General features: G+C 50.6%; 1 protein-coding gene across 1 annotated transcript in view; it reads left to right on the top strand.

Moving 5' to 3' along the window:
• PDE9A (phosphodiesterase 9A) overlaps positions 1-17,785 on the top strand; it is a 178,394-nt gene that overhangs the window by 76,856 nt on the left and 83,753 nt on the right. Inside the window, exons 7-8 of the mRNA XM_058427844.1 lie at positions 9,574-9,658; positions 16,917-16,998. Coding sequence (XP_058283827.1) covers positions 9,574-9,658; positions 16,917-16,998 — 167 coding nt within the window. The remainder of the gene's footprint in view (positions 1-9,573; positions 9,659-16,916; positions 16,999-17,785) is intronic.

Below are 17,785 nucleotides of genomic sequence, written 5' to 3'. Positions count from 1 at the left end.
GGTTAATGATTAACAGGCACCGTATTTACCAGCTTAGGAACTAAATAAACAGAATCCAGATAGGAGACCATTAAGAGTTGCAGCATCACCAAAAATATCTGGCTGATTGACTGAATGTCATCACTTTTCTTTTTTTTTTTTTTTGAGAGACCGAGTCTTGCTCTGTCATCCAGGCTGGAGTGCAGTAGCACAATCTTGGCTCGATGCAACCTCTGCCTCCTGGGTTCAAGTGATTCTCCTGAAACATGATTTACATAGTCAGATTTATACTTTCCAAAGTGTGTTGACATTTCTAAAAACGTATGTGGTCACTGGATCTTCAAGACAGTTTCATTTTCCCCGTTGTCAACGAGGAAGCCACAGAGAGGTTAGGTAACCTCAAGTTCACTCAGAAAATTAGAAAAATAAATAAAGCTGGGACTGGCACCAAGGGTCCTGGCTGGGCTGCTGTCACTGCCTGCTACCTGCCCTTCTGGGACGAGTCACCTCCTTGCACACCTGGCTGAAGAGGACCAGGCACTCCATGAGGATTCCTTGATAACGCAGGTTGGAAAGCTAAAGCTGCAAGCAACAGAAACTGATCGTGGCTGCTTTCAACAGAAAAGGAGTTTTTCCCTAAAGGATTTTGGGAAGCTTCCCCAAGGGAACAGGGCTCAGAGGTTGTGCAGCAGCAACAATTCCCCAAATCCCGTGCAGAGCTGATGCTGTGCGGATGCCTATGCTGCCATCTCTGAGCCCCAGATGTGGCACCAGCTCCCCTGTATTCCTCACTCTGGACCCAGGCCCCCCGGAGGTTCCACAACCACTTATGCAGATATCAGGCTGCTTCTCCATGTCACTGGCTACAGGTTCAAAATCTAGACAGAGCCAGACCATGCACCCAAGGTCTAGCTGCAAGGCAGGCCCCACAAAGGGAGGCTGTGAGTGTCCTGAGCCTGCCGCACAAAGCACCACAGACTGGGAGGCTTAAGCAACAAAAACTGACTCTCTCGCAGCTCTGCAGGCCAGAAGTCAGAAATCAAGGCATGAGCAAGACTGGCTATTTCTGGAAGCTCTGAGGGGCCCTGGTTCCATGCCTTTCTCTTAGACCCTTGTGGTTCCCAGCAATCCTTACCATTCCTGAGCTTGGAAGGCTGCATCGCTCTAATCTCTGCCTGTGTCTTCACGTGATGACATTCTCCCAGGATATCTCCATGTCACCAGTCTCTCTCGGCTAGGTCTTATAAAGATGCCTCTCTTTGAATTTAGGGCCCAACCTAAATCCAGGATGGGCCCATCTCCAGATCCCTAATGGATTATATCTGCCAAGGACCTTTTTCTATATAAGGTCCCATTCACAAGTTCCAGGGAGTAGGTTGTGAACAGATCTTTCTGGAGGACACAATTCAACCCACCACAGCGAGTGTTTGCATTTCCATATTCTGCACCGGGAGGCTGGCTCAGCTCTCCACCAAGCCCCATGTCACAGGGAATTCTGCAAACTTGGGTACAGGTTTGAGCCAAAGCACGCAGAAAAGGCTTGCTGCAGAGTCACTACCCACCTTTACAGACGCAAAAAGCCACGCAGTCACTATGGGGCGAGCGTGCAGATGCCCGCGGGCAGCAGGTACCTCCCACCTCTCCTCCTCTATCTAGCACCTGGGCTTTTCTTCAGCCTCCCCCATCTCCTATGCCCCACCTGGAAGCCAGTGCCAGCTCCCCCTATGCTCTTCCCGGAAAGTGCAAACAGGCAAGTTGAAGAGGCCATGTCGTAACTCTCAAAACTCTTACAGAGAATTCTGTCGCCCACAACAAGATGAATAGTAACCCTGTGTATCTTTGAATAACTGACCCTGGAAAATAACCATCAAGCCAGAAGAAAAGTGTTCCTATTTTACCTCCAAGTGGCAGGTGAGTCGAAGACCACTGAAGGAAATGGCCCATAGGACCTTCCCCTCTAGCCTGTTCTAGCTGCGGAATTCTCCAAAATTTCTCACTTCTCAGAGGGAAGGCATCTTCCCACAAGGCCCTCAGTAAATGCACATAGATGGCCTGGAAGAGGACACCACTTGACCCACCGAGCTCAGGCTCACTGCACAGACCAGAATTACTGGCACTTCTATGGGTAAAACTGGTTGTTACTAGTTGTACTGATTTCTAGCACCAGAGACCTAGGACTGCAGAAATGGGATTGAGGGAGCTCCCCTCTCTAAGGAGTAGAGAATGAGGAAGAGTCCAGGAGTTGCAGAGGGTAAGGGAGGGGCTTGGGCGAGGTCAGGGGGGCCTCTCTGCAGTCCTCCTGGCTGCCCTCCTCCCCTGGCATGCAACTCACACCCCCACTCCAGGAGGCAGCCATGTCCAGACAGGCTGTCCTCCTCCTGAACTCCACCTGGCTTTGAGCTAATCCTCCCCGGGCACTTCTGGCTGATGGCTCCCCACTCTCCAGTGGATGTGCTTTAGTGGGAGGTGGCCAGGATGCTGCACCTGTGCTGAGCCCCAGGGATTCTGAGTTCCAGAGACACTACAAGGGCAGCAGAGCCTTAACCCAAAGAGGCAAGAGCCCAGACATTTCAGGAAGCTTGGAGGGCAGAAAGGGAAAGTCCTTTTGAGGAGAGGGCCTGCAGCTGAACTTCTCATGCAGGCCACTGGGTAGGTGTGCGCCCAGCTTCTCAGAAGGTCAGTCCCCACCCTGCACAGCTGCCAGAAGCTAGCCAGATGGGAAGGTGGCCAGGAGCCTGGTCTGACACTCCGATGCACAGGGCCTGGGCCAGAGGCAGATGCTCCCATCTACATAAGCACACACACATGTAAACACAAACAGAGGTGCACATGCACTGACATACACACATGTGAAATCACACAGGCATGTCGGGATGTCACATATACATGCACACGTGTAAGCACCCAGGCAAGTGCAGATACCTTCATATATATGATCACACACACACACATGCACACATACAGCTGCTTCTGCTATACATGAGCTGCTGTGAGCTGTTTTGTTTTGTTTTTGTTTTTTGTTGTTGTTGTTGTTTGAGACGGAGTTTTGCTCTTTGGCCCAGGCTAGAGAGAAGTGGCGCAATCTTGGCTCACTGCAACCTCTGGCCTCCGAAGACAGGACACTTCTGTCTCAGCCTCCCAAGTAGCTGGGATTATAAGCAGCTGCCACCACGTCCAGCTAATTTTTGTATTTTTAGTAGAGATGGGGTTTCGCCATGTTGGCCAGGCTGGTCTCGAACTCCTGACCTCAGGTGATCGACCCGCCTTGGCCTCCCAAAGTGCTGGGATTATAGGCGTGAGCCATTGTGCCTGGCCGAGCTGTTTTCTGCTTCTTGAGTTAAAGGATTCATCCACTAGAATTGGCCACCTTAAAGCCATATTATATTGTGGTGGACTTGTCTTAAATGGAATTTCCTGCTTCTTCTTAAATGTATAATTCCTCTCAATTGAATATAAATTTCTTCATTTCTCTTCATTGACTTTCAAAGGGCTTCTTCCTTTTGATATATAAAGTTTAGCCTTGTTCGAGAGATCTGGGATTTCCCTTACGTTACAGATTATTTTGTAAACAGAACACCCAGGCCCCTGCCCTCAGTCCTGGCTGGAGGTAAAACATTAAAAAGAGATTTTAAAGCAGGGCCCTTTACTCCCTTCCTTCCTGGTTTGCAGCCGGGGCACAGGGCCCCTCTGCTCCATCCACCCTTTGTCCCTGTGCTCTGGGCTTGGACCAAAACCTAAACACAGCGTGGGTCGTGGCAGCAGCTGACCACCTGGGGCAAAGTTTAACACAGCCCAGAGCCTGGGTGCTAGAACCAAGCCTTGCTTGACTCTGTCACTCAGGAAGTGTGCTCTACGCAGGCTCTTTAGTGAAGCTCTTGGAGGAAGTGTTGAAACACAGCTCTATTCATACATGTCTTTAAACAACTTTCACTAGCTCTGTAGCCAAAGGACTGGGCCTGCCAGGTTCCCGGCCTCTTGCTGGGGCACAGTGAGGTTGGGGAAGGAGCACAGCACAGAGCATCCTGAGCCTCGGCTCGGCTCTCCCCCACCCCCGGCTCGGCTCTCCCCGACCCCTGGCTCGGCTCTCTCTGACCCCCGGCTCGGCTCTCCCCGACCTCCGGCTCGGCTCTCTCTGACCCCTAGCTCGGCTCTCCCCAACCTCCGGCTCGGGTCTCTCTGACCCCCGGCTCAGCTCTTCCCCACCCGCCAGGCCGATTTCCCCAAAGCCAGCGTCTGTCAGAAAATCACCCTTAAAGTTTTTCCTGCAGGTGGCCTGTGACTTGCAGAAGCTCACAAAAATCTCTCTTAAAGCCCTTTTTTTTGTTGTTTTGTTTTGTTTTGAGACAGAGTCTCACTTTAACGCCCCGGCTGGAGTGCAGTGGTGTGATCTCGGCTCACTGCAACCTCCTCCACCTCCCGGATTCCAGTGATTCTCCTGCCTCAGCCCCCAGAGTAGCTGGGATTACAGGCAGCCTGTGACCACACCCGGCTAAATTTTTGTATTTTTAGTAGAGACGGGGTTTCATTATGTTGGTTGGACAAGCTGGTCTCAAACTCCTGACCTCAGGTGATCCACCTGCCTTGGCCTCCCAAAGTGCTGGGATTATAGGCATGAACCACTGCCTACAGTCCTTTTAAGAGGACAACCTGGGGTTTCCAGATAATACTAGCCCCACACACAGGCATGTCCTAGGGTCCACACCTGGTCAGCGGGAATAACAGGCAGCCATGGGCTGGGCTCCCAGCCCCCTAGCAGGGTCCAGTGGGCCAGGGAGCCTCTGCTTTGGTTTGCGGTGCGTGGTCTGTGCCCGCCTGTGTTCAGCGTTTGAAGGCAGAGGAGCGGGCCATGATGGGCAGAGCCGACGTCCAGGCTCCACGGTAGGGCCGTCCTGCTGCTGTCTGCAGACCTCTCAGCTTGAGGCCCCCACGCCTCACAGGACTGGCCTGCTCCTCCCTCTGGATTGAGGTGGAGCAGAGCTGGCAGTGGGTCGAAGAGGGGAGCTGTGGAATCTTCCCCAAAGCAGCCGGGTGTCCTGGAAAGGCCAGGGAGTGAGGAGGCAGGGCCCCCGGGGACACAGGAACACACATCCACCACAATGCTCACCTCTGCCTCCTCCGGCAGACCTCCCCGCCAGCCCTGTCATTTCATGGCATCTTGTTTTCTCTTCATTGAGGAATGCACTTTTCAATCTTGTTACTCACTATCCATCTACTTGGCCAACAGCCTCTTCATAAACTTAATTGCCACAAATTCTGCATCTCTGGGATTCAAACTAGTGATGCTGTGCTGTGTCACCCAAGAGGCTTAATTTTAACATCACCCCAATAGGTAGCCAGGGAAGCAGATCTTGGTGGACTCTGCATTGTCAATACAAATGCTATGCACCCATCAAAAACCATGAGCTGGCTCAAAACAGAGCCTTGTATGGACATGTGAAAAAAAATATAGGTTTGTTGCAAACTCATTTAGCAGCAAAAATGTGATCTGAACTGACATGAAGCCTTGATATTTATTTATCCTGCTCAGTATGATAAATAAGCATTTTCTTCGGGGGATAAAAAGAAAAACGTGAGCTGGGACACCAGCCACTAACATGGGGAAGGTCCGTGACCTCCTGATGAGTGAAAACAGCAAGGTAGAAAACAACAAATTTTATCTTTTAAAATTAATAATAGATATATAGATACATAGACACACACAGGATGGATAGAAGATACATACATACATACGTAGTATGTACACAGATACATACATACGTAGTATGTACACAGATACATGCATACGTAGTATGTACATAGATACACACATACATAGATACATACATAGATAGATACTATACAGATATGTAAATGGAAAGATGGTTAGAGGCTGGGTGCAGTGGCTCATGCCTGTAACCCCAGCACTTTGGGAGGAGGCAGGAGGATTGCTTTAAATTGCTTTAAAGGCAGGAGGATTGCTTTAGCCCAGGAGTTCAAGACCATCCTGGGCAACATGGCAAAACCCTATCTCTACAAAAAATACAAAAATTAGCCGGGTGTGGTGGTGCACCCCTTTAGACCCTGTTACTCAGGAGGCTGAAGTGGCAAGATCACTTGAACCTAGGAGGTGAAGGTTGCAGTGAGCTGTGATTGTTCCACTGCACTCCAGCCTGGGTGACAGAGCAAGACCCTGTCTCAAAAAAAAAAAAAAAAAAGAAAAGAAAGATAGGTAGATACATAGAATGGGTGGATAGAGAGATAGAACGGATAGATGGATAAATAGAACATAGGTAGATACATTAAATATGATGAATGCATTGATGGATGGATGGATGGATGGATGGATACATACCTACATACATGGATGGATGGATGGATAGATGAATGGATGGATAGATAGTAGATAAATGAATGGATGGATGGATACATAGTGAGTAGGTAGGTAGATAGGTAGTAGATAGATAGATAGATAGATAGATGATAGATAGACAGATAGGTGAATGGATAGATAGATAAATGAATGGATGGATGGATAGATACATAGTGAGTAGGTACGTAGGTAATAGATGGATAGATAGATAGATAATAGATAGATAGATAGATAGATAATAGATAGATAGATAATGATAGATAGATAGATAGATAGATAGATAGATAGATAGATAGATAGATAAACAGGATGAATATTTAGAAGGCCTGGGAGTGGGCAGAAAGCCCGGAAGGACACACATTAATACAAATAATATTAACTGAGTTGTTTTCTGGGCCCATAGGATCCTAGACAAATTTTTAAATATTCTTCTTTGAAGTGCTATTTCCTACACTTCCTACAATGATAATAGGATATTTTATATTCAGGAAAAATGACATTTAAGGCATAGTCAATGGTCCCTGGAACATGGACCTTGGACAGAGGGCACAGCTGCCCTGTTTGCAGTCTACACTGCATGCCCAACCCTTCCCCAGATCTACTCACTTTCAGAATGTGCAGCCTTCCACGTGTGAACCAGACCGAGCTCCTTCCTGCCACTGATGTTGAATTGTCCATTTGCTCATGTCAGTGTCCATGTGGCAAATCCACAGGGCATGGGTGGAATCCTGCAGTCTAGACAAGGCCAAGGAGCACCCACGGAGGCCACGTTGAGCTTCCCAATCCACATGCAAACCCAAAATGTGTTCTCGGGTACCTTTTCTGAGAAGACAGCCTGTGGCATGCATCAGCTTCCTTGAGGGGCCCATGATGCTGGAGAAAAAGGAGCATGTGGACTCTTAGTGGTTGGACAAAGATGTCCCGACCTCAGGTACCCTGTGTTTCCCCAGCGGCAGCTCATCTGGACTCGGCCATCAGGACAGCGACCACACTGGCTCCAGCCACATGCGCTTCCAGACCCCATGTCCTCTAGCTGTTGGGTAGAAGAGGGGCGGAGAAGGTTTCTGTGGCACAGAAGCACATGCGCAGGACCAGATCCAAATATTGCACTCTCCAGATTCCTCGTCCTTCTGGCAGAAAGAAGCAGTGTCCCGGGAAGCCATGCCCCTACTTGACCCCTGACCCTGGAAATGCCTCGAAACCCACCCGGGAGGCTGATTCCAGCCAGTCTGCCCTGGGCCACTGCACTGGGAGAATTTCTTTCCAGAGCTGCAGTACTTCCTTCGGGGTGGGAAGGAGTTGTTAGAAACTAGCCAAAGGCTCTGAGTTGCTTGGTTTTTCCTTTAGAAAACATTTGCTTTTTATTTTTAGCAGTTATTCAGAGCCAAACTTCATGAAAAGGGGAACAGAGTGGTATCGTGGGAGTATCCTTTTGCATAAAAACTAAGGTGTGATTACAAAGTAACAAAGCTAATCTTTTTTATTTCTTGTGAACCAACTCTAATTGAAAAGCCGTGCAAAGCTGCTTGCTTCATGGCAGCGTTTCTGGGGTAAACGTGCAGTCAGCCAAGGGTGAATATCTTGAAGTTTAACACTCGCTGGGAGGCATAAACTCCGGTTTGTGTTGGGTTGAAACATAGTATCCTAACTGTTGAGGCACACCTTTGCAGTGGGACTCTGTAACCGCCCAAGGGGTTCACCCTGCCTGCTACCTAAACGGAGCTCATTCATCAAGACAGGGGAACTGCAATGGAGAAAGAGCCATTCACCCAGTGCCGGCTGTGCGGGAGACCAGAGTTTTATTATTCCTCAACTCAGTCTCCCCGAGCATTCGGGGCGCAGAGTTTTTAAGGATAACTTGCTGAGTGGGGGGAAGCCAGTGAGCCAGGAATGCTGATTGATTGGTCAGGGATAAAATCATAGGGAGTTGAAGCTGTCTTTTTTTTTTTTGAGACAGAGTCTCACTCTGTCCCCCAGGCCAGAGTGCAGTGGCGTGATCTCGGCTCACTGCAACCTACGCCTCCCGGGTTCAAGCTATTCTCCTGCCTCAGCCTCCCGAGTAGCTGGGACTACAGGCACTGCTGCACCATGCCCGGCTAATTTTTGTATTTTTAGTAGAGACGGGGTTTCACTACATTGGCCAGGCTGGTCTTGAACTCCTGACCTCGTGATCTGCCCACCTCAGCCTCCCAAAGTGCTGGGATTACAGGCGTGAGCCACCGCGCCTGGCTGAAGCTGTCTTCTTGCACTGAGTCAGTTCCTGACTGGGGCCAGAAGTCCAGACGAGCCAGTTTATCTGTCTGGGTGGTGCCAACGGATCCAGCAACTGCAGGGTCTGCAAAATATCTCAAGCGCTGATCTTAGGAGCAATTTAGGGAGGGTCAGAATCTTGTAGTCTCCAGCTGCATGACTCTTAAACCATGATTTCTAATCCTGTGGCTAATGTTAGTCTCGTCCCCAGGCAAGAAGGAGGTCTGCTTTGGGAAAGGGCTGTTACAGTCTTTGTCTAAACTATAAACTACAACCGAGAAGTTTCTCCCAAAGTTAGTTCAGCCGAGGAATGAACACAGACAGCTTGGAGGATAGAAGCAAGATGGAGCCTGCTAAGTTAGATCTCTTTCACTGTCTCAGTCATAATTTGGCCAAGGCAGTTTCATCTCCAGGAATGTGATCAAGTCCAGGTTCTGCTGATCCTCAACTTTGCCTATTTATTTCTCCTCTGTTTTAAGTCAACACTTTCTCCTGGTGAAATTGCTCTGGAAGGACGTTACGATGAGAAACTTTTCCCATAATGAGATCTTAATCCTTGCTGAAAACGCTTTGCCGTCCACTGCATTTTAATGCTCTGGCACCACGTCCCCCCTTTTCTTTTTGGGATAAAAGACGCCTTTGTCCCATGTCCTCAGCTGGTGCTTAGGGATGGGGAGCAAAAAGTGGGTGCCAGAGTTGAGATTCAGGGAGTGGAGAGTGGGGAGGAGCTTCTGCCTTCTGGAAACTGCCCAGATGGATGCGGTGGTGCAGCAGTGGCCACGGCACATGCCTGCGAGGATAGAGTCAGTTGTGGCTGAGCTAAGTGGGGAAGTGCAGGCAAAACCTGAGTATTGGTAGCCGGGGCAGGTGTGGGGACCTCTGCCCTGAGGCATTTTTCTCCCTGGGAGCCACAGGGAGCCCTTAGTTACCAGCCTTTAGAGATCCTCCGCATTCGTCCGTGGTAACCCCCTTGCTGTCTCTCTCTCTGTCACCAGTGGAAGGACTAAAAGTGGTGGAGATTGAGAAATGCAAGAGTGACATTAAGAAGATGAGGGAGGAGCTGGCGACCAGAAGCAGCAGGTAGGGTCTGCGCTGGGGCCACGGGCGGCCGGGCCTGGGGAGGGCTCCCCGTACCAGTTGGGCTGGGGCCGTGGGCTTTGTTTCTCTAAAAGAAAGGCTGGTGCAGTTCGGTACAGTTCAGGCTTGGGAGAGTGCAGTCTGGAGGCAGCCACCCTGCTTGTGACCTGCTCGTCAGTGGTGTGACTTTCTTCTAACAAAAGAGCACACATGGGCCGGGCATGGTGGCTCACACCTGTAATCCCAGCACTTTGGCAGGCCGAGGTGGGAGGATCACCTGAGGTCAGGAGTTCAATACCGGCTTGGCCAACATGGTGAAACCCCGTCTCTACTAAAAATGCAAAAAGTAGCCAGGCATGGTGGCACATGCCAGTAACCCCAGCTACTTGGGAAGCTGAGGCAGGAGAATCACTTGAACCCAGGAGGTGGAGGTTGCAGTGAGCCGAGATCGCGCCACTGCACTCCAGCCTGGGCTCGACAGAGCAAGACTCTGTCTCAAAAAAAAAAAAAAAAAAAAAAAAAAGGCACATATGGGAGATAGGGGCTGGGAAGACGATTTCAGAGAAGAAGAGTCCTCCTCCTGCAGATCCAAGCCTTAGGAGCAATGTAATCCAGCTTGGAATAAGTTGATATCCACTTTTAAAGACAGAACAACAAGAGGAAAAAGGCATTAGGGGAGGAGCCTCCTGGTGCCCCCAGGGACCCTGTTCCCTGTGTGATATTCCCACTGGGTTGCATTCCAGCGAGGGCTCCAGCACTGGGGACACAGAAGCCATTCTCCTGGGAACAGGCGTCCTTCACAGGCACTGCGGGGGGCCCAGTGAGCTGTGACTCGTGGGGAAAATGCCCCAGTCTCCATGATACCGCCTCCGAAGTCAGTTTTGTGTACAGCAGGACTCTACTGGAGCCAGGGTCAGGACACGTGTGGATGAACCACGACCAAACTGGGGATGGAGATGCCGGTAGTAGCAAAGAGACGGCAGTGATGATGAGCAGAGCACGTGCATTGAGGCACTTACCGTGTGCGGGTGCTGTGCTGAGTGAGGGGCACATAGGACCCGCTCACACCTCCGGGCTTTGCCTCCATTCCTGCTGGTGCCAGCCCGGAGACCACAGGCATATGATGTGGCTCATGGTTCCCCAGAGTGCCACTGCCCAGCCTCAGTGGGATTTAATGGGGACTAATGAACTGAGAAACAGCCCTGTGCAATTGCACTGAGTTGTCTCAGGGCCACCAGGCACGCTGACGATCATCCTCTCATTTTAAAATTGAGGGCAGTCTGCTTAGTGAGGGAGTGTGGCAGGTGGAAGGGTCTCAGAGGCAGAAGGTGAAGGGAAAGCCGGCGGGCCTTGTCTGGTCCCCTCAAAGCCCCAGGGGCCTGGCCTCGGGGTGGGCTCAGGGACGAAGGCTGAGCGGAAGGAAGCAGGTCTTGTCTGAATCACATGAGAGCCTGTCCAACAGGGACCATGCCACGTGTCTGTCCCATGCACTCATGGGATCATTTGGAGTTAGGGATGTCTCAGCCCAATTGACTTAGGGGAAGTCAGGGCCACAGTTTGTGACCATGGAAAACTGTGAGTGAACAACCCATCTTCGTCACTCCTGTGGTAGGAGGCTCTTTAAAGGACGAGAGACAGAGTCTCTCATTTGTGAGCCGACGAAGAGCTCCCAAGTTGCACACGGGCGGCCACACAGCTGGGGCCCCACGGCTGGGACCTGGCAAGGCTGGGACCCGGCTTGGCAGCCTCAGACACACCAGCACCTTCCCCTGTGGCACCGCCTTGGCCGTGGGCTCTACGTGGCTTGGTTCAGCCCTCTGGCTGTCCCCTGTGCCCCAGGTGCCACGGCTGCTTTGGCAGGAGGGTGGTGATCCAGGGTGGTGCTGCCTGCCAGGGTTCCCTCTGCCCAGAGCCAGGCGGAGATGGGTTGTCTGAAGCTGGGGCTGCGGGTGTAGCAGGGCCAGCCTTTCCAGCCTCACCAGCAGCACGAGGGGAAGAGGACAAAAACTGAGTTCTAGTCTTCAGCCCGAAACCAGACTCCCTGAATAGCGGCCTCTGGGCTCCACATGGGTTGGGGAGCTCCACCACCCCAAGGGGTGTGTCTGGAGCCGGGCCATGCCTCCCGGAGCTGCCCCCAGCTCCTCACCTACAGCTGTGTGTCCCTGAGCGCTTTCTGGAGGTGTTTGTAGGATGCAGCCTCTTATCCCTTAAACGACTGCATTTACTGCCCACCCACAGCAGCAGGAGTGAGTGGAGAGACAGCGTCCGGCCTCACAGGTCTTGCCGCTGCCGTGCCTGATGGGCACTCGCTCTGTAGAAAGCAAGGCGAGTGCTCGGATCACATGTCACTCCTGGCGTGGTTTCTGGTGTGCACTGGTCCTGCGGGTCAGGTTGCAGGGGGGGAAATTATTTTTATCAAAGTTGTAGTCATTTCCTGGGACTGCGTAATGAATTCTCATAAACTGGGCAGCTTAAAACAATAGAAACGTATCCCCACATAGTTCTGGAGGCCACAAGTCCAAAATCAAGGTGCCAGCAGGCCCTGCCACCTCTGAAGGCCCCATGGGAGGGTCCTTCCTGGTCTCTCTTGGCCTCTGGTGGCTGCCAGCAGCATTCTCTGCCTGCTTCTTCACCTGGTGCTCCCATCCGTTCTGTCCAAATTCCCCCTTTTTGTAAGGACACCCATCCTATTGGAGTAGGGGTCACCCTCCTCCAGGATGACATCACCTTAACTACATCTGCAACAGCCATGTCCCCAAATGAAGTCACTGTCACAGGCAGCAGGGTTCGGACTTCAACATACGACTTCTGGGGGGAGATGTACTTCAGCCCATGACACACCACATGGGAGGATAACACCAATTTCAGAGCACGCAGAGGAAGCCGCCAGGAACTCCAGTGAGACGTCAGCCCCCAGGTGCCCGTCAGGCACACCAGGCTGCGGGGGGCACCTGGGCCCATCTGAGTAACGGAGGCGCATCCGCACTTCCCCCAGGAGTACATTTTTAGAACCCACAGCGCCATAAACCAAAGACAAGGAGACTTCCTGGTTCCCCGTCAGCTTCTGGAGGCAGCGTTGAGAGCCCTGGCAGCCTCCCCTGTAGGTGACAGACAGGTAAATGGGACTCTTGCATCCAAAACGGAACAGGGTAAAAATTCTCAAGTGTCATCGACACATTGAGAAAAAACAAATCCAGACTCCTGGGCTCTGGTCTCATCCCCAGCCGCGTCATGTGTCCTCGTCGCCACACATGAAACCCTTTCCTGTTTCTCTGTGTAGAAAGGAACTCAGAATAGAGACACTGAGCTATTCGTGTTGTCCCTTTTGTCTTTGTCAACAGCAGAGTTACGTCTGACTCATGAGAGCCCTGTAGCAATGTGGGGACCCTGGGACCAGTCTCGTTAAGCTGGGACTTCCCCGGATGGCTGGGGAGAGGAGCTGCAAAAGGCGGGGTGGGGTGGGGGGCCTTCCCGAGATGGCAGCCCAGCCACAGGCCAGCGTTCTTGCCTCTGGGAAGAGAATAAAGGCCCCAGACAGGGTGGAGCTAGCTCAGCCCTGTGCCACACAAATGGCCAGTGTGAGCCTGAAATGTGGAGCCACATTCAGCCCACATAGCACACCCCGGTGGGGCCTCGGAGCCAGGGGCCTGGATCTACCAGAAGCTGCCCCTTGGGAACAGCAGTGGCATCGGGGTCTGGCACACAGCACCCTGGAGCAGGTGGCCATCCCCTGACACTCACGGGTTGGGTTTCTCCTGCTTTTGCCTCAAAGAGGACAGAGGTCCAACTGCCAGCTTACATTTAGGGCAGGGGCAGGGGCAGGTCTACCCCAGGGGACACGGCCACTCTGGCCCCCAGCACTGTGCCAGGCAGAGAGCAGAGCATGGAATGTGGGGTTCACCCAGAGCTGGGTAGCCTGCAGGAGGCTGGGGTGGCAACTGAGGGCTCAGCATTCATCCCAAACAAATGGCCTTGCCCACTGGCCTAAGCCCCAGAGAAGGGGGATGGGGACCCCAGGAAATGAAAGCAAAAATAAGCTCCAAACAGGATGAAAAGAAAGAGCTCCATGCCAGCTGCTCTGTTTGCTGAAGACGCTGGTTCCCGTGGCAACGGGGCGCGGAGAGAGGGGCTGCCTGGCCACGCAGGGTCAGTGGGCCCCAGCAGACCCTCCTCTGCTCCCAGCTCTGGTATCTGCAAGGAAACAGCAGGATTCCAGCAGTCAAACTGTCTTGCTTGGTGAAGATTTCCATAACCCTCCTGGGGAATGCAGGAGACTTACAGAGACAACACATGCGCGAATGTTTACACAAAAGAGGTTAAAAGCAGCAAAGAAATCATCATCGTGCCATCTATTTTTTTAACTACACAGAAAATGTTCGTTACTGCTCAGAAATGTGTAAATGGAATTTCTCGTTTACTGGATGACAATGGCAATCATTTGATTGGTGCATTTTGTTGGTTGGTTTTGTTAATACTTTGCTGAATCTGTTAGCATCCCCCCTTACACATCAAACTGTGGTAGCAACTCTAATGGGTTTTGCAAGCATGAAACAGACGGAAGGGCTACCAAATGGATCTCTGTTGAGTGGTGGTTATCACGGGGAAGAGACGGCAGCATGCCGAGAAAATAACACTGAAGGCTCTTTTTCCAGAAAGGAAAGAGATTGATTATTCTAGTTTTGAAAATAGCACAGGCTCATTGGGAAACCTCCAAACTATACTGAAGGGTGGGCACCGGTCATGACAACAGCCGGCAATGTCCCCCCAGTTTAAACCTGGACACGAGGCCTTCTAGATGTTTTTCTATGCATAGATAGATACCTTGTTTTGAAAAACAACTAAACCATGCTGTTTTGTAGTCTTTTTTTTACTAGTGGCATTGTGAGCAATAAATAGATTAAATTTTAACCAGCGTACAGCTCATAGATTTTCCCAGAAGGCCACAATCAAGCACTCTTTTTAAACCTACCAAATGCACTCTTTCTTCCTCGTAGCATGGCATTTTTCGGCATTCGCTTTCAGTACGCACTGTGCATAGCATTCTTATTTTCCCTTTTCATGTAAAGTTTCCTCACTTGGCATAATATCCATGATTATCCTCCTAATGGCATAATAGTCCATCACGTGGATGCACTGTGGTGATTTTAACCACTTCCCATTTGGGGACATTCAGGTGGCTTCTAGTCGGTTTTGTGTTTTTTGTTACAACAGATCACACCACAGTGAATACCTGTGTGCATAGAGCTGTTTGTTCCTGTTGAATTCTTGGCTTCAGATAAATTCCCCAGGATAGATATGCGGGTTTAAAGGATACGAATTTCTATGTGGCTCTTACTGTGCAGTATTAAATTGCTTTCCCAGAAGAAGGGGCTTTATTTACAAATCGCAGGAGCTTCTGCTGCATTTAGCTCCCTGAGTGCCCCCCCAGCCTGGTGAATGTCACACAAGCCAGGCGTGACCCCCACCCACCATCGTCCAAGTACACAGGGAGCCTGTTCACTTCCAAGCAAGTTCACACCCACAGGGTGTGAACCCAGATTGGCCCAGCCCCCTGGTGCACTCTGCTGCAGGGGCCCCAGAGCGGCCAGACCTCCTGAGGCAGCTGCCCCTCATTCAGCCTCTGGGGACCACCCTGAAGCCAGCACACTGCCCAACCGGAAGGTGGCTTTCCTCCGAAACACGCCTGGCTCACTTTGCCCTGCTCCTATGTGGGATACCTTGATACCGAGTGCTAAACAAAAACAGGGTCAGACAGAAAACTCATCTGCTAACATTACATGTAACAGGGAAAGTTGGAAACATTCTAAAAGTCCATCACTGCGGACTGGATTGCTAACGTGTGCTACGGCCACACCCTGGAGAAACTTGGAAAATGAAGCTAAGCTCTGTGGAGCAACTTGGGATGAGTTCATGATATGTTAGATGACAAAGCAGGTTGCAGCAGAGTGAATTTGGTGCAATTCCATCTTTGTTTAAAAGTACAAAGGGGTGGGCACAGGGGCTCACGCCTGTAATCCCAACACTTTGGGAGGCGGAGGTGGGTGGATCGCTTGAAGTCAGGAGTTCAAGACCAGCCTGGCCAACATGGTGAAGCCCCGTCTCTACTAAAAATACAAAAATTAGTCAGGTGTGGCAGCATGCACCTGTAATCCCAGCTACTCAGGAGGCTGAGGCACGAGAATCGCTTGAACCCGGGAGGCAGAGGTTGCAGTGAGCCAAGATTGCACCTCTGCACTCCAGCCTGGGCAACAGAGTGAGACTCTGTCTCAAAAAAAAAAAAAAAAAAAAGTACAAAGGGGCGGGGTGCAATGGCTCACGCCTGTCATCCCAACACTTTGGCAGGCTGAAGCAGAAGGATCGTTTGAACCTAGGAGTTCGAGACCAGCCTGGGTAACAGAGCAAGACCCCATCTCTACAAAAAATAAAAATTAAAATATTGTTAAAAGGTATAAGCGGCCACCCATGTGTGTCCACACTTCAAAACATTCTGGAAAGATACACCAAACTATCAGAAGTGATTTCCAGAGTATGGGATTCAGGGAAATAAATGGGTAAAGTGAGGACTTTGGTTTTCATATTTTGTTTTTTTTTACTTTACTTGTGTGTTGTTTAGATTTTTTAGAATAAGAATGTTTTCGTTTTGAAAACATTAGGAAAAGGTTTTTAGAAGCTTATCTAAAAGAGAAGATAGCCCTCAACATCTGACTTTTTTTTTTCTTTTTTTTTTTTTTTGAGACAGAGTTTCGCTCTTGTTGCCCACACTGGCCAGGCTGGCGTGCAGTGCCACAATCTCTGCTCACTGCAAGCTCTGCCTCCTGGGTTCAAGCAATTCTCCTGCCTTAGCCTCCCGAGTAGCTGGGACTACAGGCACATGCCACCACGCCCAGCTAATTTTTGTATTTTTTTTTTTTTTAATAGAGATGAGGTTTCACCATGTTGGCCAGGATGGTCTCAATCTCCTGACCTCATGACCATCCCGCCTCGACCTCCCAAAGTGCCGGGATTACAGGCATGAGCCACTGTGCCCGACCCCAACATCTGACTTTCTGTATGTTTTTCAAGAGTCCAGTGTGAGGTCAGAGGTCAGGCAGGTCATCGGGGATTTTGCTTCAAGTGAGTTGCTACTGCCCTGACTTCTTTCCCACGGCAGATAAGACCGCACAGGGCTTGGGGGTTTGGGTTTGTCGCTTGCTTTGCTGTGCTGAGGGCTTCACCAGACTGAAACAGCAGGACCACAGCTCATCTCTGCTCCTCTCTCTAGGACCAACTGCCCCTGTAAGTACAGTTTTTTGGATAACCACAAGAAGTTGACTCCTCGACGCGATGTTCCCACTTACCCCAAGGTAAGATGAGATTCCAGCCCAGAAGAAGTTGTGGCTGTGTCCCCAGCCCCACGCCCAGCCCTGTGGCCCTGCAGCCAGACCCTGCTGTGTGCCCGTTCACATCAACAGCCCCTCCCAGCCCTGGGCTGCGGACAGTGCGGGTTACTCTAAGGCAAAGTATTTTTTCTCTTTGACATTTGTTTAGCAAAAGTGATCCCAGACCATACCTTCCCCTGCAAGGACATAATAGCTCCGTGCTGCTGTCTGCCCGGCCCCGGGAGCTGACCTTGGTAAACAGTTTTTACACTCAAATGTTACTTGAAAGAACTTTAATGTTTAACTAAATTTTTTAAAATCCACTCCATTGGCCCTCGTCTCTGAGCAATTCTTAGTTGTCCTGGCAAGTTTTGCTCTTTTGCACAAAAGTGTTCTTAGTTCTAAGAGAAGCTATGACGTTGGTGAAGTAGCAATGGAGTTTTTGAAATAATGACAAAAGGAGGGTCTCAAGATGCTGGTCACCCGCTCAATGCCTTCAGCTGGGAAGCAGGCAAAATCCCGGCCCACCGGCTTTTTTTTTTTTTTTTTTCTTTTTGAGACAGAGTTTTGCTCTTGTTGCCCAGGCTGAAGTGCAGTGGCACAATCTCGCTCACTGCAACCTCTGCCTCCTGGGTTCAAGCAATTCTCCTACCTCAGCCTCCCAAGTAGCTGGGATTACAGGTGCCCGTCACCATGCCCAGTTAATTTTTTTGTATTTTTTTTAGTAGAGACAGGGTTTCACCATGTTGGCCAGGTTGGTCTTGAACTTGTG

Source organism: Hylobates moloch, unplaced genomic scaffold (genome assembly GCF_009828535.3).
Source record: "Hylobates moloch isolate HMO894 unplaced genomic scaffold, HMol_V3 SCAFFOLD_14, whole genome shotgun sequence".
NCBI classification, from domain to species: Eukaryota; Metazoa; Chordata; class Mammalia; order Primates; family Hylobatidae; genus Hylobates; species Hylobates moloch.
Note: the sequence above shows the minus strand (reverse complement) of the source record. Positions and strands in the feature narration are given on the sequence as shown.